The sequence below is a fragment of the Psittacula echo genome (assembly GCF_963264785.1).
Source record: "Psittacula echo genome assembly, chromosome: 24".
Lineage (NCBI taxonomy): Eukaryota > Metazoa > Chordata > Aves > Psittaciformes > Psittacidae > Psittacula > Psittacula echo.
In genome coordinates, this window is record NC_137759.1 from 5106244 (window position 1) to 5129279 (window position 23036).

The following is a 23036-nucleotide window of genomic DNA, read 5'->3' on the forward strand; positions in this document are numbered from 1 at the left end:
TGGAGCCATCGCAGAGGTGAGGAGAACCTGGGCAGGCTTCCCTGGAGCGTCCCTTTAATTTGCTGACAGGCCAAGGGGAACGGCTTGAACCTGCCCGAGGGGAGACTGAGCTGAGCTCTTAGGCAGAAGCTCTTCCCTGTGAGGGTGCTGAGGCGCTGGCCCAGGGTGCCCAGAGGAGCTGTGGCTGCCCCATCCCTGGCAGTGTTCGAGGCCAGGTTGGACACAGGGGCTTGGAGCAAGCTGCTCCAGTGGAAGGGGTCCCTGCCCGTGGCAGGGGTTGGAGCTGGAGGAGCTTTAGGGGCCCTTCCAACCCAAACCAGGCCTGGGTTCTGCGACTGCAAGAGAAGGCAAAGCCTGGGGCTGCAAGTGCCAGGCCCTCACTCTGGACAATCCTTTCTCCCCTCCCACCATGATGCCCTGAGCCTCTGGGCAGCAGCGGGGCAGGTCCTGGCTCCTTGTTCCTCCAGCGCAGAGCTGGGCTGGGATCCCAGGAGCACCAGCACCCACCCCGGTGTCCTGCTGCTGCAGGAGAGCCCGCATCGATCTCACAAATGGGGCAGGAATTCGAGTGCCAAGGGAAGGAGCTGATTCAGCACAGAGGAAGAGGTGAAGGTAAAAAGTTCAAATCAAGAAATAAGAGGCTATTAGCTGACCTCACTGGCAATGTGTTTTATTTAACGGGCTGCTGATGGCTTGGCAATGGCAGCGGTTACTTGGGATGCTATAAAAGTCACGGCTGACCCATGTTCTCAGCCACCTCTATGGGCCTCTTGAGGTGCTGGGTGTGCTGAGCTTTGGCAGTCGCCTCCTGACTGACACCTGAGGTGGCACCAGCCATCGGGGAGCCCCCGTGGTGCCCATTTTGCTTTCCTGCTTTTCCAGGGCCTGCAGGCTGGGAAGGAGCCTCCGAGTCTCCTCTGGGTCATGGATTGAGGCAGGAGGGAGCATGCATGGTCAGTATCCAACCCGGAGGTCTGAAATGCTTGGTTTTCCCTGGAAGACGTCGTCTCCTGGGGTTACTGCCGGAGCTGGGGCATCTGCCATGGCACCGGCCCCTGAAGTGCCCTCTTGGTGCAGGGGGGCTGCGGTGCCCATTCCCAGCCCTGAACCTGCAGCAGGATGAGGTGGGTGATGCTGGCATCACTGCAGTGACCGAGGTCCTCCTGCACCCTCCAGCCGCAGCAAACTGGCCAGGCAGGGGAGCTGGTGCTAGCAGTGGGCAAGAAACAAGAAACAAGCCCTGTCCCCTTGTGCCCTGGTGTGAGGTCGCTGCAGGGTGGCCGGGAGCAGAGGAGGAGGGTGCGGAGCAGGAAGGGGACTGGTTGTGCAGGTTTGGGAGGTGGGGGAAGTTTTTGGGTGTTGGAGGCAGGTGCTGGGTGCCAAGGGCATCACTCACTGCTCCATGGCGCGGTTCTGGTCCAGGGGCTGGTGGGAGGCAGCAGCCGTGCTTGGGAACGAGGGTATCCTGGGGTGCATCGGAAGCAGGGTGGCAGCAGCCGAGGGAGGTGATTCCTTCCCTACTGACCCTGGTGAGGCCACATCTGGAGCACAGTGTGCAGTGCTGGGCTCCTCAGGACAAGGGACAAGGAGCTGCTGGAGAGGGTTCAGTGAAGGCCATGAGGATGCTCAGGGGTCTGGAGCATCTCTGATGAGGAGAGATTGTGGGAGCTGGGCCTGGTTGGTCAGAGAAGAGCAAATTGGGAGAGGATCTCATCAGTGCAATCAATGGCTCAAAGGTGGTGCCAGCAGGATGGTGCCAGACTCTTCTCAGTGGTGCCCAGCGACAGGATGAGGAGCAATGGCCAGAAACTAAAGCACAACAAGCTCCACCTCAACATGAGGAAGAGCTTCTTTGCACTGAGGGTGGCAGAGCCCTGGCACAGGCTGCCTGGGGGGATTGTGGAGTCCCCCTCTCTGGAGCCATCCCAAACCCACCATGGACACGTTCCTGTGTGCCCTGCTCTGGGTGACCCTGGTTGCACTGGATGATCTCCTTAGGGCCCTTCCAACACTGATGATGCTGGGACTCTGTGATCACGTCTGCCCAGCCTGGGCCAGAGCTTGGGGCATCAATGGGAGCCCGGGAGGTGGTGGCTGGAGCCCCAGGACTGCACATGGGGAACACAAATGTTCCTGCAGGGAACATTTCTAAGTTATTATCACTATTTTGCCTGAACAAACGGGGCTTTGTGGCTGCTCGGCCGCGTGGAACGGGGCACCTGGAGCCGCTTGGGCCACAGGCAAAGCGAAAACACCAGGCTCAAAGGTTTAACCCTTCCTTGCAAGAGGCTGCGCACAGGACCAGGGGCACCCGGAGCAGGAACACAGTGGGACGGTCACCGCGGTGCCCGGAGGAGCATCCTCTGCCCTGGTGCTCAGTGCACTGTGCCGGGGGGAGCTCAGCTGATTGCAGGGGCCATTGATGGCTGAAATGTCACCTTCAGTGGCTGCAGTTGCCAGGGTGACCTCGGCCATTCCCCACCAGTGTTATCGGTTCTGGGTGCCACCGCCACGTGTCCCTGTGCGGGGACACCAGGGCAGGGTGTGGAAATCCTCTTCCTTCCTAGGGAAGCAGCCTGGGGGGGAACATTGAGGTTTGGGGTCCAGGGCTTGGCCGTGCTCAAGTGGCCCCTGGCCCTTCCTTGTGCTGGTGCTGCCATCGTCATTGGGTCTCTGTGGGGCAGAGGATGGGAGCAGCAGCAGGAGAGGGCTGGAATGATGGAATTCCTCACAGGTGCTGCTCCAGGCGTCAACCCCGCGGGAGCTGCCAGGGAAGAGCAGGCACAAAAGGCAGGTGATGGGCTTGGGGGGGGGAATTCATGTCAGTCTCATGGATAAACTCCAGCTTGTCCAAGTGCAGGTTGCAAATGGTCTTCATCAAAGCGGCTTGGAATCCATCTGCAGGGAAAGGAGGTGCTGGGCTCAGGGAGCAGGAAGAGAGGAATTCCACGTGTGTTTGGAGACAGGGGCTAGGATAACATTAACCCAAATCCACCCCGCTGCTGCAGGTCTGGTGCTGGCCAGCATTCCCAGTGGGGATGTGCGGATACGTGAACACAGCGCTGCTGTGTTGTGTATGGACCTAGAACGAGCTATTCCCAGCTGCTCAGGAGATGCTTTATGGAGAGTCAGGCCAGTATGTGGGTAACTGCCTCCGGGTTTCTGGGGTTAATTGCGGTGAGCAATTAATCTGCCGATGGCTGATGCAGGACCACTGCAGTGGGGCTGCTGTGCAGGATGAGTGCGGGGCGGGATGGGAGAGCAGGGGGGCACGGGGCTGGCTCTCATCTCTCATCTGCCACCGCCAGCAGGGCAGTTTCTGTCCCCAGTGGGGTTTGCAGTCACCGAGGGGCTGCTCGGAGGCGGCGTGGTTCAGCCTCGTCTTCCTCCCACCTTCCTCAGCCTCCAAGGCACGGAGCTGCCGCGCGGGGCTCTGGGAAGGGGGCTCAGTGCTCCGCAGTGAAACCAAGTGACCCCCATTGCAGCCCAGCTCGTGCCCACTGTCCTCCAACCCCGTTAGGGATCAGCGGCTTCCCCACTGGGAACACGGCGGCCGTGACACCGCGTCCCCATCCGCTGGTGCACCCCATGGGAACGGCTCCCGCGGCAGCTCCGGCTTGCTCTGAACCAGCCATAAATCAGGGCAGGTTCAGCGCTGCCAGCGAGGGGAGCCCCGGCAGCGGGCGGGGAGCGGCGGGAGGGCAGAGCCCGCGGCCGGAGGTGTGGCGGGGGCAGGGCCGGCAGCAGGTCCCGCTCGGCGCGGTGGTGGCAGCAGGAGCTCGGTGGCAGGATCGGTGCAGGTACGGGGGCACCAGGGGGCAGCGGGGCGGCAGCTCCCATCCTCCTCCTCCTCCTCCTCACGCTTTGGGGCACCCATGGGTGCCGGCTGGACCCGAGTGCGCTGCGGGTGCGCTGGGGGCTCTCCTGGGAGCTGCATCTCTCCCTGTGGACCCCGGGGGGAAGAGGGGGGAGCCCAGGGCAGCCCCGCCTCTAACCACGGATGGGAGCGGTTCGGGAGGGGGAGATGCTTTTCCACCTGGAGTCGCATCAAAGCAGGGGGAATAAACGGGGTGAGCGGAGGGAAACTCACGGCCCGGGCATGTGCTCGGAGCTGGGCATGAAAACCACCCTGAGAGGCTTTAATGAGCCGTGATCCCCCCCGGGGCATTTCCTGTGTGCCGAGGTGCTGCTGCGCCCAACACCCATTGCCCATCCTTGGGCTGAGGGCTCTGCGATGGGACCGAGCCTGGGGTGATGCTGGAACTGCAGCAACTGGGCGCAGGCGGGGGGAGCGGGGGTCCGGGGTTGGTGGGGGGGGGTCCCTGGCGTGGCTTCGGGGATCCCTGGGCTTGGGGGGGTGTCCCTGGGGTTGGCAGTGGGGGGGTCTCTGGGGTGGAACCGGCTGAGGTCCCGCAGGGATGCTGCAGTCGCATAAACAACAGCAGCACCCACCAGCCCCAGGCAGGGCCCGTCCCTCCCTTTTCCTTTGGCTGGGTGGGAGCAGGAGGGGCAGAAAGCTGCTCCAAGCCTTGCTGGCTGTGCTGGGGCTCCCAGGGAACCCGAGGGCTCTCACACTAATCCCTGTCCTGAGCAGCAGCTGAACAACAGCCCCACGTTTGTCTGGAGCTTTAGGATCTCAGTGCTCACAGAAGCCCCGCTCCAGCGGATCGGATCCGTGAGCGACACAAATCCCCACGTGTTTCACCAACCCAAACCCTGCGGGCACGGCGCCCGTTGCTGCTTAAGCAGCTTTAAAGCGGGTTCAGTCCATGCAAACCTCCACGGGCCTAAAACTCTGCTTTTTTTGAGGTGAGAAAGCCCCATTTCGGGTCTTGTCGCACCCAGCAGCCCCAAGGGGCTGGTTCATAGCCAGAGCCCCATTGGGGCCCACGGGATGGGATGTTCCCTGCCAGGCCAAAAGGAGTGGCCGGTTCATCCCAGGTATTGAGCTGGAGGAACATCCATGGGTTAATGAATCACTGTTGGGCCAAAGGAGGTGTGAGCAGTGGTCAGAGGATGTCTTGTGCCTTTGGCCATTGCTGCCACTTTCTGGTCCTGGGAAGCTCCGGATTGGGGCCAGAGAAGGGTTTGGCTGCCAGCCCTGGCACCCGCTTCCAGCCTGTTCCTGCTGATCCAAAGTGCAGTCATTGAGGCGAGGAGTGAGGTTTGACAGAGGTTTGCTGGAGCTGGGGTTTCTTGGCTGTCTCCGTGGAAGTTTCTCCAACTTTGAATCATTCTCTGCCTTTTTTCCCTCTTTCCCCTCGCCCCTGGGCTCTCGGCGAGAGGCCGTTTCCTTGCTGCCTTTGCACAGCACCCAGCTCCACCAGCATCCTCCTCTGCCTAATTAGCTGTAGTTTCATTTGGCATCACCTGGAGCAGGGGTGCTGTGGAGCTGATGTGCGGTCTGTGGAGCAGGTAATGGTGTAATGGGGACTGTTACTGGGCACAATGGGGCTCAGAGATGCCCAAGGCAGCAGGGACAAGGGGGAGTCAACTTAAGCCTGATCCTGAGCATGAGGGATCTTCTGAAAGATGACCACAGGCAAAACTAAAGTGCTCCATCTCGATGAGACTCAGGATAGGGTTGGACTCTTCCATTAAAGCCATCACACCATTTGCTGGTTTGGAAGCAGAGAACCCAGGCAAACCTCTTGGCACTCACCACTGTTGGCCTCAGCTTTGATATTAATAGCCTGGAGGAAGGTCAGAAGATGCTCTGAGCAATGGGTCAGGGCCCTGAGGGCACCAATGTGTTAATGGCCCTGAACAGCCTCACCTCTCCCATACCCATCCATGGAGTCCAGCTAAGCTCAGCTTTGAGGCTCAGTCCCAGCAGCTTTGTTGTAGGTGGGACTGCCTCCAGCTTGGACCTGGCCATGGGCAGGAGCATCCCGGTGGGATCTCAGTGCTTAGTGTTGTGGTTGTCCTTGTTCCTAGATCCTGGCAGTGGTACCAGCATGGCAGAGCAGGACCCAGGCTGCCTGCATGGAAAGAAGCAACTGCCAGGTCAGTGAGCAGTGAGCGTGTTGTGGGGTTTTACCTGTCTTTAGAAGAAGTAGATTTGGGGTGAACGGGCTGGAAGGAGGGACCACGAGTTTGGGGGTGGTGGCAGGGATGTCCCTCGGCAGCCTCTGAACTGGGATAGCAAAGACTCAATCAGGAGAGGGACAGCGAAGTCTGTGCTTGGAGGGGTTGTCCTTCTCCTGGCCTGCTTGTACCATTACACCACCACCTGAGCTCAGGTATTCTGAGGCTCAGAGGGCAAGTGTGTGCAGCAGTCCCCCATCTCTGGAAGCTTCTGGCCTCCTGCCCCCTCTGTCCACGGATTCCAAAGCTCCAGCTGTGTCCCATTGGTACCTCCAGCAGCTCTTCAAGCTGTAGGTGCGCTATGGAAAGCCCATCCAACCAGCACCGGGTCACCATAAGCCCAGTGGCACCATCACTGGTCCTTGTGTCCTTGGAGGCAAGAGGCTGGCTCTGATGAGAGGTGCTGAATATCCACTTGCTTTTCCAGCTTTCACCTGGGAGGTGAGGGCCAATGACCGGAACTACCACATGCAATTCAAGAAGAGATTTGCCTTCTGCCTGAGCAAGCAGAAGTACGCGGTGAGTCAGCCTCATCTCCACGTGATGGAGACTCACACACACAATCCTCAATGCATCGGAGACTCACAGAATCAACCAGGATGGAAAAGACCTTCAAGCTCATCAAGCCCAACCATTCCCTCAGCACTGCCAAGCCCACCACTAACCCGTGTGTGAAGAATGAAGAGGATCCCTGCCCTAGATCCCCTCTGAAGCTGACAGAAAAGGGGGGGAATCACAGTGAGGAGGCTTTTCAGTCTGATGGTCCAATAAGAAGAACGACTATTTGGTTTAAAGATTTAATCTAACAAAAGCAGATTTTCCTTTTTCTCAGCTTAATAATGACCCCCAGCTGGAGATGAAGCAGATGGGTTTGTTTGAGTTCTATACAGCCCTTTCCTCTAATAAATCTCTCCTTGTTTTCCCTCATGGCTTTGGATTTTTGAAGGCATCTCTTACACCGTGAAAAGTCCTAAAAGCACCAGAATACCCTTGATTTCCCGTAGTGAGCTGGTTTAGTGGACTTGGCAGTGCTGGGGGAACTGCTGGACTTGATGATCTCAAAGGTCTTTTCCACCCCAGTTGATGATTCTTTGGTTCTCCGTGGCTGAACTCCCATTGGGGCCTTCCTTCTGCAGGGCAATGCCATTAAGACAGCCAAGTACAACGTCTTCACCTTCCTGCCCCTGAACCTCTACGAGCAGTTCCACCGAATGGCCAACATCTACTTTGTCTTTGTCATCCTCTTACAGGTGAGATGGGCACCAAGCGTGTGCAGGGCTGCCTAGAAGAGGAAGGTTGCCTGGTGGTTGGTCTAAAATGGTGTCAAGGATGCTGCTTGTCAGCGATGCTCATGGTCTGTCATGAGCTCAGAGGGGTCTAACCTCCCTTAAGCTTGGTTACATTAAACTGATTGGATGTGGATGTAAGAGAAGACCATCCCTAAATAGAAATCCTACCCTCCAAATGCCCCACATATATTTCACACTTTAAAAAGACATGGAAAGTCAACAGAACGGTTCTCTGCAGGCAGACACCTGGATCTGAGTCTTCTTAGATGGGTTCCTTAGGTGCTGGCTGGGGAGGGGAGCTGGGAATGAGGGGGAGTCACCTCAAGCACCTCAAAGTGGGATCAAAGTCGTATCAGTGCTGTAAAGTTCTCCTCCTCTAGACCTTCCCTGTGATCTCCACGCTGCCCTGGTACACTCTGCTCTTCCCCCTGAGCTGCCTTCTCATCATCCGGGGGGTGCGAGACCTGATCGATGACATCGTGAGTATGGGATGGAGCAAAAGGCTGTTAGAGTTGGGGGTAGGTCCTGGGGGAGGTGGGCAGCAGAAAGGGCCCTCTTGCTGTGGATGAACTGAAAAGCTTGGAAGTTGCTGTCATTTGTTGTTCCTGAGGTACCATCAACTCCACCATGTCCAGAATGCTTTGTATGTTCCTTTAGGAAGGATGGGACTGGCCAGTTTGCTTTCCTTGGGGTCTAAACCCCCACTGCCCTCATCTTTACATCTTAACCAATGGTTATATTCCCAGGGTGGTCTCCAGAAATACCTTGGGGGATTTTAGCCTCTACATTCATCAGGATACATCTTCTGGTTGCTTCGGAAAGCAGACTGTAGCATGTCCTTGTCCCGTGTTTTCATCTGGCATGGTTTTGTCTGGCAGGGCCGTCACCAAAGCGACAGAAACATCAACAGCAGGCCATGTGAGATCCTGTGTGGGAAGAGGTGAGGGCCTTTGGGAAGCTGTGCCTGTGTTTTCCAGGTCTGTGTGGAGCCCTGGATCATCTGAAGGGCTGAGCCTCCTTGAGCAAAGCAGCGGAGAAAGGTTTTGGTGCGATTGCCCCTGACTCTGCAAACTCCCATCACCTCCCAGTGTCTGCTGCAGGTCCAGCAGTTGCCCTGTAGGGATGGATGATCCTATTCCAGTCACTGATAACAGGTCTAACGAAGCCCTGATTTGCTGTGATATGCTGGGAGGAGGGTTCCTTGGCCACAGAAGCTTCTGCAGGTCTTCATATCTAACTCATGGAGCCATATCATACCTTAACACTGGTCCAGGGAAGGACCAACACTGCCCATCCATGGACAGGGGACTGAAAGTCCCTGCCATCCATAGGTACATGGGATATAGAATCATAGAGTGGAATCATAGACTAGTTAGGGTTGGAAAGGACCTTAAGATCATCCAGTTCCAACCCCCCTGCCATAGGCAGGGACTCCTCACATTGAACCATGCCACCCAAGGCTTCGTCCAACCTGGCCTTGAACACCGCCAGGGATGGAGCATATGGACGTGACAAATGGGTCCTGTGCTATCCTCAGTGCTCAGCCACCCTTTGGCTATGCAGACAGGAGGCCACCGCTGCGGCAGAGGAACCAACAACCTGGAGACCCCATTCATGCAGGAATGGTCCAGAGGACAGAAACAGCCGCAGCCTCCATTCGCACTGCTCCGCAAGGGTAAAAACCCCTTCCCCTCTAATTCTCCTGCAGCTTCCGCTGGCAGCAGTGGCGCGACATCTGCGTCGGGGACATCATCCGCCTGCGGAAGGAGAGCTTGGTCCCGGTGCGTGCTGCCCCGGAGCTGCCTCTGCCCCAGGGCTGGGGATGTGTGGTCAGGAGGGGCTCAGCCAAGTGCTCTCTCTTCCCTTGTTTGCTCTTCAAGGCCGACATGCTCTTGCTCTGCAGCTCGGAGCCCAGCAGCCTGTGCTACGTGGAGACCACTGACATCGATGGGTGAGGAGAGGAGCAGGGGGCTGCTGTTGCCATGGGGAAAGAGGGATGGAGACATGGAGCCAACGGCTCCGGTCCTGGGGACACCCCAGCGTTGGCGGGGAGAGGTCAGGCACACTGCAAGTTCAGTAGCAACCATCGGATGTGGCCATGCCTGGTCCCCATCTTGCTCTTCATTGGCATCACTCATGTAACCACCTGGGAATTAATGGTTGACTGTGTCCCGTGGGGCCGACAGCAGAATTAAGAGCTCTGTCACCCCACAGTGGTGGTTGAGTCTTCCCTCCCTGGCTCTTGTTCACAGGGAGACAAACCTGAAGTTCAGACAAGCTCTTCTGGTCACCCACCAGGAGCTGGTGAGGGAAGAGAGCATGGCTGCCTTTGATGGTGAGTCCCCCAGTTGGGCAAGGCTGCGGCATTCCCACCGGGATGGGATGGGTTCAGCCTCAGGAAGTCCCTGTCCCCTTAAGCACCAAGGGCCATCAGCCCAGCGTGAGGATGCACTTTCTCCTGCTGCAAGGAGTCAGACCTTGCATGGAGGCCCTTCCCCAGCAAAAGTGCACATTGGGGTTGTGCTCCTTCCCCCTGCCCTGGATCTTGATTTTCCCACAGGAATCAAGTGCTTGGCTCCCAAACCTGAGCTCTGACCCTGGGTGATTTCCCCTTTGGTCCTCCACAGGATGCAGATTCTCCTCCCAGAGGCTCTGGGGATGGAGTTGTGTCTGTACCTCCTCTGGTTTTATAGCCCAGTGGACTGAGCACCCTCCTCCAGCTTAGGTTGGATTGGAGCCATCCCTATCCCAACTGCATCTGGAGATGCCCCGACAATCCCTGAATCTCCCCAGCACCCCTCTTTGGAGGGGGCAGGCGTGGGGGGCGAGGGGACAGGAAGGTCCTTTCCCTTCCCTCAAAGCCATTACCTGAATCCTGCCCTCTGCTCCAGGGAGAGTGACCTGTGAGGAGCCCAACAGCCGCATGCACAGCTTCACGGGCACGCTGGCCTGGAAGGGAGAGACCTTCCCCCTTGACAGCGAGAGGATCTTGCTGCGAGGCTGCAGGCTCCGCAACACCGACGTCTGCTACGGCTTGGTTATCTACGCAGGTGAGCGCATCGTGTCCTGCATCCACTCACCTTGGTGGCCACTTGCACTTCGTGGCTCAGTGCATCTGAGAGCTTGGACATGTGGAGCTGTTGGATGAGTCCAGAGGAGGCCATGGAGATGCTGCGAGGGCTGGAGCAGCTCTGCTCTGGAGCCAGGCTGAGAGAGCTGGGCTGGGGCAGCCTGGAGAAGAGAAGGCTCCTGAAGGGGAGACCTGAGAGCAGCTCCAGTGCCTAAAGGGGCTGCAGGAAAGCTGGAGAGGGGCTTGGGACAAGGGCCTGTAGGGACAGGCCAAGGGGAATGGCTTGAACCTGCCCGAGGGGAGACTGAGATGAGCTCTTAGGCAGAAGCTCTTCCCTGTGAGGGTGCTGAGGCGCTGGCCCAGGGTGCCCAGAGAAGCTGTGGCTGCCCCATCCCTGGCAGTGTTCAAGGCCAGGTTGGACACAGGGGCTTGGAGCAAGCTGCTCCAGTGGAAGGGGTCCCTGCCCGTGGCAGGGGTTGGAGCTGGAGGAGCTTTAAGGTCCCTTCAACCCAAACCAGGCTGGGATTCCATGAACAGCTGTGGGAGGAAAGGGACAAGATTTGGTGTAAGCAGCACTCCAAGTGTGCAGCCATGGTTTGATTAACCACTGATTGAGGGATGCGGTCCTCTGAAGTCTTCAGAGGTGGGGAGATGTTGTTATGGAGGAAACCAGAATCACTTTGCTGCGAGTCAAGCTTCTGGGGGCTGTGGACTTGTGGTTTTACTTCTAAAACGTTTCTCGTTCAGGATTTGACTCCAAAATTATGAGGAACTGTGGAAAGATCAAGCAGAAGAAAACTAAGCTGGACCACATGATGGACCGGTTGGTGATCATAGTGAGTGCGGTGCAAACACCTCCTGGTCTGCCAGCCTCTAGAGTCTTCTCATGAGAGGATGCTTGCTTGGGTGATGCTGATTTTCTTAAGATTGTGGTATTTTGCTGAAGATACCCTGGGTTTAACATGCTATGGGCAAATACCAAGTGATGCTCCCAGGAATTGGCAGCTGCTGGATCTGGGCTGTCTGCATGGTGGTTGTGTTGCTTAAACTGTTGGCAGCTCCAAGGCCTCTGCTGTAGAGCAGCCCCTTGGATGAGGGAGCTGGAGTATTCAGGATCTCCAGCCCCTCCTGGCCTGCTTTACTAATCCATAACAGTGCAGGTCCAAGGAGGTGGCTTGAGCCAAGGGACCTTCACAGAGCAGATGGAGGAAGGGAAAGGAGAAACCTTTCCTTTACAGGAAGCAAAGCAGCGTGGTTGTAACTGGAGCTCCTACTCCTGCTCCTGGTGGTTGGACATTGTCCCTCCTCGGACTGGCCACCAGCATTCCTCTGCTTGCTGGTACTGCAGCAGGAACACCCCGTGTCCAGGGAGATGGTGTCTGAGGCAATTAGGAAGGTGGGAAAGCCGGGGTTTGCTTCGTGCGTGTGTGTTGTGAATGTGTCAACTGAAATCCATGCTGTGGTCCCCCATCTCAGCCCGGGATGAGTTCTGAGAACCAGCTTCAGGCGCAAGGACATCTTTCCACAGGCTCACAGCTAAATGAGACAGTCTGGAAGAGGCAATGTTTGGTGCTAGGAAAGAGTCTGGTGGGCTCTGTGTGATGGCACATTCTCACCCTGGCTTCTCGTCTCAGATCTTCGTGGTGCTGTTGGTTATGTCGCTGTGCCTCGCCATTGCCTCTGGGTTCTGGGCCAAGATGTTCCAGGAGAAGCACAGCTACCTCTCTGCTTTCTACAAGCACACAACCCCTGCCCAGCAAGCCTTCTTCAACTTCTGGAGCTTCACAATCCTCCTGAGCATCATCATACCCATGTCCATGTATATAATGTAAGAGCAACAGAGCTTGGAAGTGCTCAGAGATCGGTACCCCGCTCCCTCTCCTTGGCCATCATGTGGCACCTTGGTTTATAGCCACAAAATGGGGCTGCACAAAAGACCCATCTGTGACCTTGAAGAAGTCATTCCCATGTGTTCCTTTAGCTGTAAGAGGGTAAGGATGGAGGGGGGGCATCTTACAAACACTGATGATGTGCTTTGAGATCTCAGGGGAAAGCCAGGAAAGAGATGCAAAGACACGTACTGATGTTGGAAACTGTGGGCAGGCTGAGGATGAGACTTGATGCAGGTGGTTTCACACTGAGCAGCAGCAGGGTGGGGAAGAGAAGGCCACAGCTGGGAATAACCACAATTTGCGCTGGAAAAAGCGGTTTCCAAACTGTGTGGCCCTTTGCTGAATCTCCAGATGGAAGCATTTTGTCATCAAAGGCCAGATTTGCAGAGGGGACCCCAGTTGCCTGGGCCCCAGTGGGCTCTCAATCTGGTATGCGGGGCCTTCTGGCAGCCTGGCCACAAACAAGGAAAAACCTCTTTCCTCCCCCAAGCTCAGAGCAATAGCATCCAGGTGGGAAGTTCCCCTCTGCCTTTTCTTCCCCATGTCAGGTTCTCAAGTGCCCCTGGGATGTGAGTAATGAAATCTCCTTCCCCAGCGTAAGTTTTCTTCTCCTTGACTCCCTAGGCTTGAATTCATCTACCTGGTGAACAGCTGTTTCATCAACTGGGATCTGAAAATGTATTACGCTGTCAAGGACATTCCAGCACAAGCCAGAAGCACCAGCCTCAACGATCAGCTTGGCCAGATCGAATATATCTTCTCGGACAAGACTGGCACCTTGACGCAAAACATGATGAGCTTCAAGAAATGCTGTGTCAATGGGACCGTCTATGGTAACTTTTGGTGCAAGCAAGTTTGTAGGGACCCACGAGTTAGGTATAGCTTGAATTGGCTCTTCCCACTCTTCCTGCCTTGCTGGGGAGCTTGAGGCACGTGGATTGATCTTGGTGCTCCAGTGCGTAGACAGAAGATGCTGTAGGAATTTGGCTTGTTCTCATCACGCATGTTACCAGGGATTTGCAGGGGCCACACAGTGCATGGGGTCAGGAGGTGCCCCAAACTCAGCTGAGATCAGTGAAGTTTTCCCTGATGAAAAAAGGGAGCCTGGGGTTAGGAGCTCAGCACAGGTACATGGCAAACGCATGGTGTGAGTAAGGTGGATCCCACCTGGAATAGTTGGCTGATGCTGCCCAGGACAGGGCAAGCAGAAGAGCCATGGGGTGATGGGCCAGTGAAGCCCATGGACTTTTCTTTTCTATGAAGGTCATGGAGAGCAAAAGGAGGTTTTGCTTTTCTTTGCATCATTTTTCTGGTGAAAACCAGCTTGGTTTCCAAATTTGGGCACTTTGAGGCTTTCGGGTGACCTATGCAGAAGGCAAAGGCATTATCATCCCCCTCATGTTGTTTCATCACAGTTAATGCATATAATTGCTCAGCTAGAGCTGAGTTTTTAACATTGAAAATGTGTCCGAAGTCTGAACAGTCCAAGAGCCAAGTAAGTCAAACCTGGCTATTCTGTGAGAGCCTGGCTTATGACCAGGCTGAGAACTGGTCCCTTCTTGCCAGTCTCTTGAGCAGCAAAAGGAGAGGTCCCTTGTTGAGAAACTGCTCAAAGACACACACACACCTCCCCAAGGATGCTCCTGTGAGCTCTATTAGTTAAATTCTTTTCGTTTTGGCAGGTACGGGCCCAGGCCATGAGGACAAACAGCCACCGGTGCGTAACTGCCCCCTCCCATGGAACATGGAGCCAGATGAGGCCCCTTGCTGGGGCCAAAGCCATAGCATAGAATCTGCCTGGGGACAGCCCCATGTGCAGTCCTGGGGCTCCAGCCACCACCTCCCGGGCTCCCATTGATGCCCCAAGCTCTGGTCCAGGCTGGGCAGACGTGATCACAGAGTCCCAGCATCATCAGTGTTGGAAGGGCCCTAAGGAGATCATCCAGTGCAACCAGGGCCACCCAGAGCAGGGCACACAGGAACGTGTCCATGGTGGGTTTGGGATGGCTCCAGAGAGGGGGACTTCACAATCCCCCCAGGCAGCCTGTGCCAGGGCTCTGCCACCCTCAGTGCAAAGAAGCTCTTCCTCATGTTGAGGTGGAGCTTGTTGTGCTTTAGTTTCTGGCCATTGCTCCTCATCCTGTCGCTGGGCACCACTGAGAAGAGTCTGGCACCATCCTGCACTGATGAGATCCCCTCTCAGCCTGCTCTTTGGACTAAACGAACCCAGCTCCTACGATCTCCCCTTGTCGCAGAGATGCTCCTGAGCATCCTTGTGGCCATTGCTCACACTAGCAGCAGGCCCAGCCGTTATAACCCAAGCCTGCTTACAACAGGGTCCCACGTTGTAAGGCAGTGATGTGTGTTCCCTTGAGCTGGCCAGTTTGTTGGTCCTCAGCTGCCAGTTAAGGACAGGGGAACTGGGGTTATAAACCAGTGCCCGTCTGGTTTTCAATTTGGTTTTTATTGCCAACCTTTCTATACTCAGCAATGCAGAGCTCGACTTACCTGGATTGGACCTCACCAGGCACAGAACTGTTGTATTGCAACCAGCAGCATCCCCAGTGCAGAGCCCTGTGCTCAGTCTCTCCTGGGTGCCTGCAGCCTCCCTGTGCCTCTTGCAGGGCTCGGGGGTGACCTGGAGCCACCATGTGCAGGAGAAGTTGGACTTCTGCGATGCGACACTGCTGGAAGCGGCCCAGCGGGACAACGACCCTGTGCTGAGGGAGTTCCTGAGGCTGCTGGCCCTCTGCCACACCGTCATGGTGGAGGAGAAGGGCGGTGGGTTGGCCATGGTGGATGATGTGCTCAGAGTGGGCTCAAACTGGTCCAAGGCATTGAGGCCATGGAGGCTTCCTCCATCACTTAGAAAAGCTCTGCTGTGTGGGGAGCAGTGGGTGCGAGAGCCCCTGTACATTTGGGTTTGTTGTAAAGGTAATAAGTGGGAACAGGATCCATCCCTGTCTGGGATGATGCAGGCCGGCATCAGTTCACAGTGCTCTTGTGGTCATGCTGGGACAAACTGGTCACAGTGCCTGCTGCATTGATGAACCAGAAAACTGGGGTCATGTTCTGTGGCATCTACAAGAGTTGTCTTTCCTGGGGCGATGAGCAGAAGAGATGAGACAAGTAGGACTGAGTTTCCCAAGGGTGGTGGCTTGGACTTTAGGGTGTCCGTAGATAATATTGGTGCTGGGCAAGAACAGGGTATTTCAGATGTTGAAGAGCTGCTCGTCTGGGAGCCTCCTTGTCTAATCCCAACTCCTCTTCTGCAGACCAGCTGGTTTACCAGGCAGCTTCACCAGATGAAGAAGCACTGGTGCTGGCAGCCAGGAACCTGGGGTACGTCTTTCTGGCCCGAACACAAGACACCATCACCATCAGTGAGCTGGGAAAGAGGAGGGTGTACAAAGTGCTGGCCATGCTGGACTTCAACAGCGATCGCAAGAGGATGTCTGTCTTAGGTGAGTGGGACAGGGTGTCTCAGGGGCCCCTCCAGGAACATGGAGGGTCCTTTCCGTTCCCAACCCTACAAGGGATGATACTGGGGTGGCTGTGATTGATTTAGGATTGACAATCCTAAGGATTGTCCTGGTCATCCCTATGGTTTTGCTCGCCCTCATACCTTGGCGTAGGTAACCAAGAAGGGTTTAAGCAGCCGAGAGACAGTGAGTAAAGCAGGGGCTCAGAGGAGGTGTGAGAGGAACTGACAGCTCTTGAGGCCTGATCCTGCCTTGTGATGGTGTAGATATGGGGGAATTCCTGTGCTTCCCACAACCACAGGTAGAGAGGCACCAGCGTGCACTGTGATGCCTTCTGCAGCAGGGCCATGGCACGGGGACAGCGACGGGTAGGAGTCATCTCTCTGGGTAGCTAAGCTGTCATTCCCCTCCCTCCCAGTGCGAGACCCCCAGGGCACAATCCGTCTCTACACCAAGGGGGCTGACACGGTCATCCTGGAGAGACTGCAGAGCAGAGGGCCCAATGAGACCACCACTGAGAGGGCGCTGGATGTGAGTCCCACGCCAGCCTGGGGTGGAAAGGGCTGGTCTCCCTGCTGCTGGCTTTGGGCTGGGTGTCCTGGAGGCCCTCGCTGCCCCTTCTAACTCTTGCTTCAGGATTTTGGTCCTTCTTCCTTTCTTCTGCTCTAAGAGCCTCACGTGGGCATATGGGACAGGGGCTAAGAGGGCATCAAACCCACCTTCAGTGTTCTGCATGGTCATTGCAAGGATGCTCATGCGGATGCTGGAGGATGGGAGTGAGTCAGAGCCCAGAGAGAGTCCCTCACATCCTCTGGCTCTGCCCATGGGAGCATCGCAGCAGGCTGGCGTGATGCCCTGGTCCAGTGGCTGAGGGAAGGGAGATCTCACGTCTCATCTCTGCAGCGCTTCGCAGAGGAGACACTGCGGACTTTGTGCCTGGCCAGCAAGGAGGTGAGCGAGGTCGAGTACAGTGACTGGAGCAGGAGGCACCGTGAGGCCAGCATCCTGCTGCAGGGCCGCGCGTGGGAGCTGGACAAGCTGTACGAGGAGATGGAGCAGAACCTGCAGGTGGGATGAGGCTGGGGGTTGTGAGGAACCGGTCGTGCAGGTCCCACCGAGGGCAGGAGCGTGGGGTTCAGCTCTCTGGAATGAGGGGGTGAAGTGTCCAACCCAACATCCATCCCCTGGGAGGGAGCTCCAGCTCAGGGGTGACTTTGTGACATGCACTGGGTCAGGTGCCTGTCGGGTTGTATCCATCCCCTGGGAGGTAGCTCCAGCTCAGGGGTGACTTTGTGACATGCATTGGGTCAGGTGCCTGTCGGGTTGTGTCCACCCCTGGGCACAGACTCCTGGTTGGATCCAGGAGTAATTCCCACCTCTGTATCTTGTCCTGCCCTAACTCGCCCTCATTCCAGCTGCTCGGGGCCACAGCCATTGAGGACAAGCTGCAGGATGGAGTCCCTGAAACCATCCAGCTGCTGAAACTGGGCAACATCAAAGTGTGGGTGCTGACGGGAGACAAACAAGGTCAGTGGAAGTAACCAACACATTTCAGCCTCTCCCCTAACCAGGACCAGAGATGAGACCCTGGCACTGGGCAGCGACCAGGTCCTGCTGTTCCCTTTGATAGGCAGCCGATGTCCCACACATCGTGTCACCCATGGGGAAACTGAGGCAGGGGAAGCCTCTGCGATGGCACAGAGCTGGAGCAGAGCCCCCAGCGGCTGCTGCCCACCAAGGGCTCTTGGACCCAAGGGCTGGGGGCTGCCCTGGGGTGGAGGGGGCAGCACCATTGGCCACTGACCCCTGCATATTGCAGAGACTGCCGTGAACATTGGCTACGCGTGCAAGCTGCTCACGGATGACATGGAGATCCTGGAGGAGAAGGAGATCAGGTGAGGAATTGTGGCATCCTGGTTCCGGATGTTGTTGTCCCCACTGAAGACCCCTTGAGGGGCACTTGGGCAGAGCTCAACTCTGCCAGAGATGCTTCTCCTTCCCTGTCCCAGCCTGGCTGTCCCTAATGCTTTTCGCGGCTTCTCATCTGTTTCTGCTCCTACAGCATTGGCCTCCTTGGCAGGCTTTGCCCAAGCTGCCTCTCCAGCCTCTAAACCACAGGGGCAGAGGCTGATTTCTGATAGGAGTGAGCCCTTGGGACCCCTCTCTGTCCTCCCATTCCCACCACTGGGAACATCTTCCCAGAGCTGTCTTTACAATGGCGAAAGCCAACTGCGGGTCTCGATCCTCAGCTCCTTCCAACCCCTTCCTCACACAGTGAGATCCTTGAGGCTCACTGGGTTAGCAACAACCACTCCAGCGGCAATGGGGAAGCCCAGTCCAGCAGCCGCCCCTCCCAGCAGCACCCCAAGGCTTCACAGCACAAGAAGAGAGCTATCATCATCAGTGGGGACTTCCTGGTAAGGTGGCACTTGGATGCTCTTTGCTCTGTCCAACCTGTGCTGTTTTTGCCCTGGTGCTGGGTGGCACCAGGATGTGATGGGCATCCTGCCCAAAGGGTAGGGAAAGCCCATTTGGGGCTGGGGAATAAAGAGGGGAGAGGAGGACAACTCTGTACCCATCACTTGGTGTTGGGGTGTTCCAGTCACACTGGCCCAGCTGGTCCTGTGGAAGGATGCAGGTTGGCATCAGCTCCTCAAGCTCCCCATGCTCTTCTGGCCATGCTGGGACAAACTGGTCTCCTGGTCACAGTGCCTGCTGTGTGATGAACTTGAAGAAAACTGAGGGTCACTTTCTTGTGGCATCTACAAGATTTAAGAGGATCACTGAAGAGGCGGGGGGGGGTCTCACGCTATGAAGGCTACGGGTGAGATCCCAGCCGTTGTGCTCTTCCCTAAGGACAAAATCCTCCACACGGGAGAGGTGCTGAAGGAGAAGCGGAGGCTGTGGCGGCGGCTGCCTTGCTGCAGGGCTGTGGGCTCAGAGCAACAGGGCAGTCTGGTGGAGAAGGCCTTCGTGGACTTGGCCACCAGCTGCCAGGCAGTGATTTGCTGCAGGGTGACCCCCAAGCAGAAAGCCCTCATGGTGCAGGTGGTGAAGAAGCACAAGCAAGCCGTCACTCTGGCCATCGGCGACGGGGCCAACGATGTCAACATGATCAAAAGTGAGGCTCAGGGCAGGGGGGGAGTGTGGGGTTCAGCCGGTGCATCCCCTCAGTGGGAAGTGGTGGTGCCCCATGTGCCACCTCCATCACCCCACCACCTCCTTTGAGGTGAGGAGCTGGGAGAGGAACCCCCTTGATGCTGTGCTGGGAGGGTGGGAGAGGCACAGGACCAGCCTGGGACAAGAGCAGGGTGAAGCACTTGCTTTGGATGAACCTTGACGACACTTCCAGCCCCCATCTGTGCAGCACTCAGAGACATCCCTGCCCTTCTCCAGCAGCCCTGACATGGGACTGAGCTCTTCGCTCACCCAACCATGCCTGGCACATCGCTCCTGCAGGATGTGATAAAGGGGGCTTCTTCCCTTTGCCCATCACTCCTGGATTCACCCTCTGCTCCTCAGCCTAGGGGCAATCCACAGGGAAATCAAGCACCCAGCTCCCTGAAAACCTCCTCGCCTGCCTTTCACCCCCTCCTGTCCTCTGCAGCCGCCGACATCGGGGTGGGCATCAGTGGGCTGGAGGGCGCACAAGCCGTGCAGTGCAGCGACTATGCCCTGGCGCAGTTCTCCTACCTCCAGCGCCTCCTGTTCGTCCATGGCCGCTGGGCTTATCTCCGCATCTGCAAGTTCCTGCGCTACTTCTTCTACAAGACCTTTGCTGGCCTCATGGCCCAGGTCTGGTTCGCTTTCCACAGTGGATTCACAGCTCAGGTGAGGCATGAAGCCATTAGCAGAGGTTGCATCCATCCCGTGGAGGGCTGCGCATCGGTGCTTCAACCCCTCTGCAGAGGATCCCATGCAGGGGTCTCGTACTGCCTGATGGGCACATCACCACCCTGGTCTCCTTTCTCCCTTGCCCTGGTATTGGACTGTCCGATTCTTGGGGCCTGCCTGGCTGAGTTACAACTGGGTATGTGCCTTTTACCTGACTGGATTGGGACAAGCAGCCTGTGGAGGTCTGGGATGTCCTGATGAGCTGCAGCTCAGTCTCGGACAGATGCAGGGAAAGATCCCATGTGCATTTAGCTGGTTTCCTCCAAAATGGGAGCTTTCATCCAAAGGCCATCAGTGTGACTTGACCAGCACTGTGTGGCTCCATCTGTAGCATGGTCCCGCAGTCCAGTGATTGCTGCAGACAATGTGGGGCTGATGCAGAACTTGGGGCAAGTCCATGGGGATTTCCACAGAGTTTGGATCTCCTGGGCTCGCCCTGGTGCCTGGGCATCTTTTGTGAGTCCTTTCAAAGCACCACTGCTCTCACAGCTGCTCTCTTTTCCCTCCTAGCCTCTGTATGAGGGCTGGTTCCTTGCACTCTACAACATCTTCTACACCACCTCCCCTGTGCTGTCCATGGGCCTTTTGGAGCAGGTATGGATTCATTGGGCTGCATCCAGCCCCTGTGCCTGGAGGAGGCTGCATCCTCAGTGGGTGTGAATCAGCCTGGCAGTCGTTCCACCCCATTTGCATGGCTCTTCATGCTGGGACATGGTATCAAGGAGCTCAATGGGCATCTGGAGCTTACCAGTGGTCCTCTGTTCCCCATCAGCCCAGAGCAACCACGTGTAGGGACCCAGAGCAGCGTTCCTGTAGCGGGTGTTGCGTGGGGTGGGCCCAATCCTGCTTCCCACTATGGTGGGGAGGGTGATGCTTGGTGCCTTCTTGGCAGGACGTGAGTGCCAAGAAGAGCCTGGAGTTCCCAGAGCTCTACGTGGTCGGGCAGCAGGATGAGCTCTTCAACTACCGCGTCTTCGGCATCACCCTCCTGCACGGAGTCAGCACCTCACTCGCCAGCTTCTACATCGCGTTCTGGGCCTTCAAGGACCATGTTGGCAGCAAGGCTGTTGGTGACTACGAGTCCTTTGCTGTCACGGTGGCCACATCAGCGCTGCTGTCGGTCCTCATGGAGGTGAGCACCCATCTGCCCTTCTCATCTGGCCCCGCGGCAGATGTTTAGGGACTGGGTTCTCTGACAACATCCCCAGCAGCTTTGTGGCTGGGAGATGATCTCCCTTGGGGCTGGGGAGGAATCTGGGACTGAATGGAAGAGGATCCCCATCGGACACTGAGTGCTCCGCCCTTGTCACTACAGATCATCCTGGACACGAAGTTCTGGACGGTGCTGTCCTTTGCGATGGTCGCTGCCAGCCTGCTGCTCTTCTGCCTCTTCTCCTTCTTGACCCAAAGCATCGATGCCTTCAGGATAGCCCCTGCCATCTTCTCCTTCCCAGGTCAGATGCCCTGGGGATCCCCATGGTTCTTCCCTGCTCAGCCTGGGGAGCCCAGCTTGGGCTTGATGCTACAAGCTGTTTCCCACCTGATGGATCATCTCTCCATCACAACACCTTGATCCTGCTGTCTTGATTTTTGACTCCAGTTTAGGTGCCATCTCCTCCTTAGACCCTTCGACACCTTCATGGGTGGGGGCCTGTCCCCCGACAGTTGTTCCCTCTGTGCTCTTCACCTTCCCTACTTAAGCATCACCCACCACCTTCTCACACTGACAGATGCCAGCCGGAATGCCCTGACTGACCCCTACGTCCTGCTCGTGGTCCTGCTGTCCCTGGTGGTGAACACTATCCCCTCATTGACCATCCACCTGTACCACACCATGACAGGCAAAACCACCATCCAGCAGGTGAGGGCTGATGGGGATGGCATGGCAAGGGCTCTGGGGCTGGCCAGGGCACTGCTGGTGATGGGAAGGGTGATGTTCTGCAGGGAAGCCACCCGGGACATGTCACCTCTCCTTGGTGGCACCACTCACCTGGTGGTGGCTTCTCATGCCACTGGTGCCCAAGTCTGGAACTGGCTTCCTGGACTTTCCAATTAGGAGGCTTTGGAGTCTGGAGCAGGTTTTGGTACCACCTCCAGCCTTCATAGAGCTCATCCCCATGTGGGTCATGGGTTTATACCCTTCTGGTGGTACAAAGAGCTCCCAGATAAGAGCAGGGGTTGAGACTGTGCTCCAGAGCTCCAGGAGCTTTGAAGACCCCGGGAGTGTTCCTATGGTGCACATCCCCTCGTGGCAACTCAGGTCACAATGGAGCTGGGAGCCAAACCGTGTCTTGGTGGAGGGCGTCCCTGCACGTCCCCCCTTGGGGTGAGGGTTTGCCTGGGAGGTGGCCACAGCCCTCATCTCCTCATCTCCTTGCAGAAGATCCGCTTGAAGGCCAAGCGGGCGCCGGAGCCCTCGGTGGAGCTGCGCGCCCACGTCTCCCGTGACTCCTTCCACCGCCGCTCCAGCTACGCCTTCTCCCACCAGGAGGGCTACGCCGGGCTCATCACCCGCGGGGACAGCCTGCGGGCCGGGGCTGCTCAGCCTGGGCTCCTGCATCCAGAGATGCAAACCCCGGTTTTGTCGTCCCTCCCCAGCCCCTCGCTGTAGGTGCCCTGGCAGCATCAACCTCCCCCCGTGCTGGGATGGGAGGTGCTGTCAAAGTGTGTTTTCCAATCTTATTTAGATGGGTTTGAAGCCAGGGGCAGCCCCTGTGGATGCGGAGGGGCTGGACCAGCCCGGGGGGGCTGCTGCTCCAGGCACTAAACCCTGGGATGTGTCCTGCCAGCAGCTCTCTCTGCCCCACACAGTGTGTGTTACAGCCTGTGCAGAAAGCAACCGACCTCTGCCACGCACATCGGGCTGGCTCTGGTGCCCGTGGCTTTCACACGCATCAACCCAACAGATCAGCCTGGCTTCCAGCAGCCTCTCCTCATCGCTCCCCACCATCTGTGAGGGTGCTGAGGCGCTGGCCCAGGGTGCCCAGAGAAGCTGTGGCTGCCCCATCCCTGGCAGTGTTCAAGGCCAGGTTGGACACAGGGGCTTGGAGCAAGCTGCTCCAGTGGAAGGGGTCCCTGCCCGTGGCAGGGGTTGGAACTGGAGGAGCTTTAAGGTCCCTTCCAACCCAAACCATTCCATGATTCTATGATCTCCACCTCCTTGTCTTTGCTATCGCCACATGAGGTGGCACAGTGATGGGGTCTGCTGTGTGCCGTGCCCCACTCCCATAGGACTGATATCCCCATCTCCAGGGACAACTTGTGCCCACAGGCCCTGCAAAGTGCTGTTGTGGGGAGGGCAAAGCGCTGGGGTGACATTCAC

General features: G+C 57.1%; 1 protein-coding gene across 1 annotated transcript; it reads left to right on the plus strand.

Annotated features, from left to right (window-relative positions):
• Positions 1-4000: 4000 nt before the first annotated feature.
• On the plus strand, positions 4001-22325 carry ATP8B3 (ATPase phospholipid transporting 8B3; the record flags this gene model as incomplete). Its single annotated transcript, XM_080633820.1, has 28 exons — positions 4001-4070; positions 5938-6006; positions 6515-6606; positions 7224-7337; positions 7757-7855; positions 8255-8316; positions 9085-9157; positions 9257-9327; positions 9629-9711; positions 10268-10426; positions 11194-11282; positions 12081-12274; positions 12963-13171; positions 14021-14055; positions 14963-15119; positions 15614-15802; positions 16239-16351; positions 16724-16888; positions 17236-17347; positions 17640-17715; positions 18096-18237; positions 18677-18941; positions 19428-19651; positions 20225-20308; positions 20607-20846; positions 21030-21168; positions 21445-21575; positions 22095-22325. The coding sequence occupies 28 exons, from the start codon at positions 4001-4003 to the stop codon at positions 22323-22325; spliced, it is 3687 nt and encodes a 1228-aa protein (XP_080489946.1).
• Positions 22326-23036: the final 711 nt, after the last annotated feature.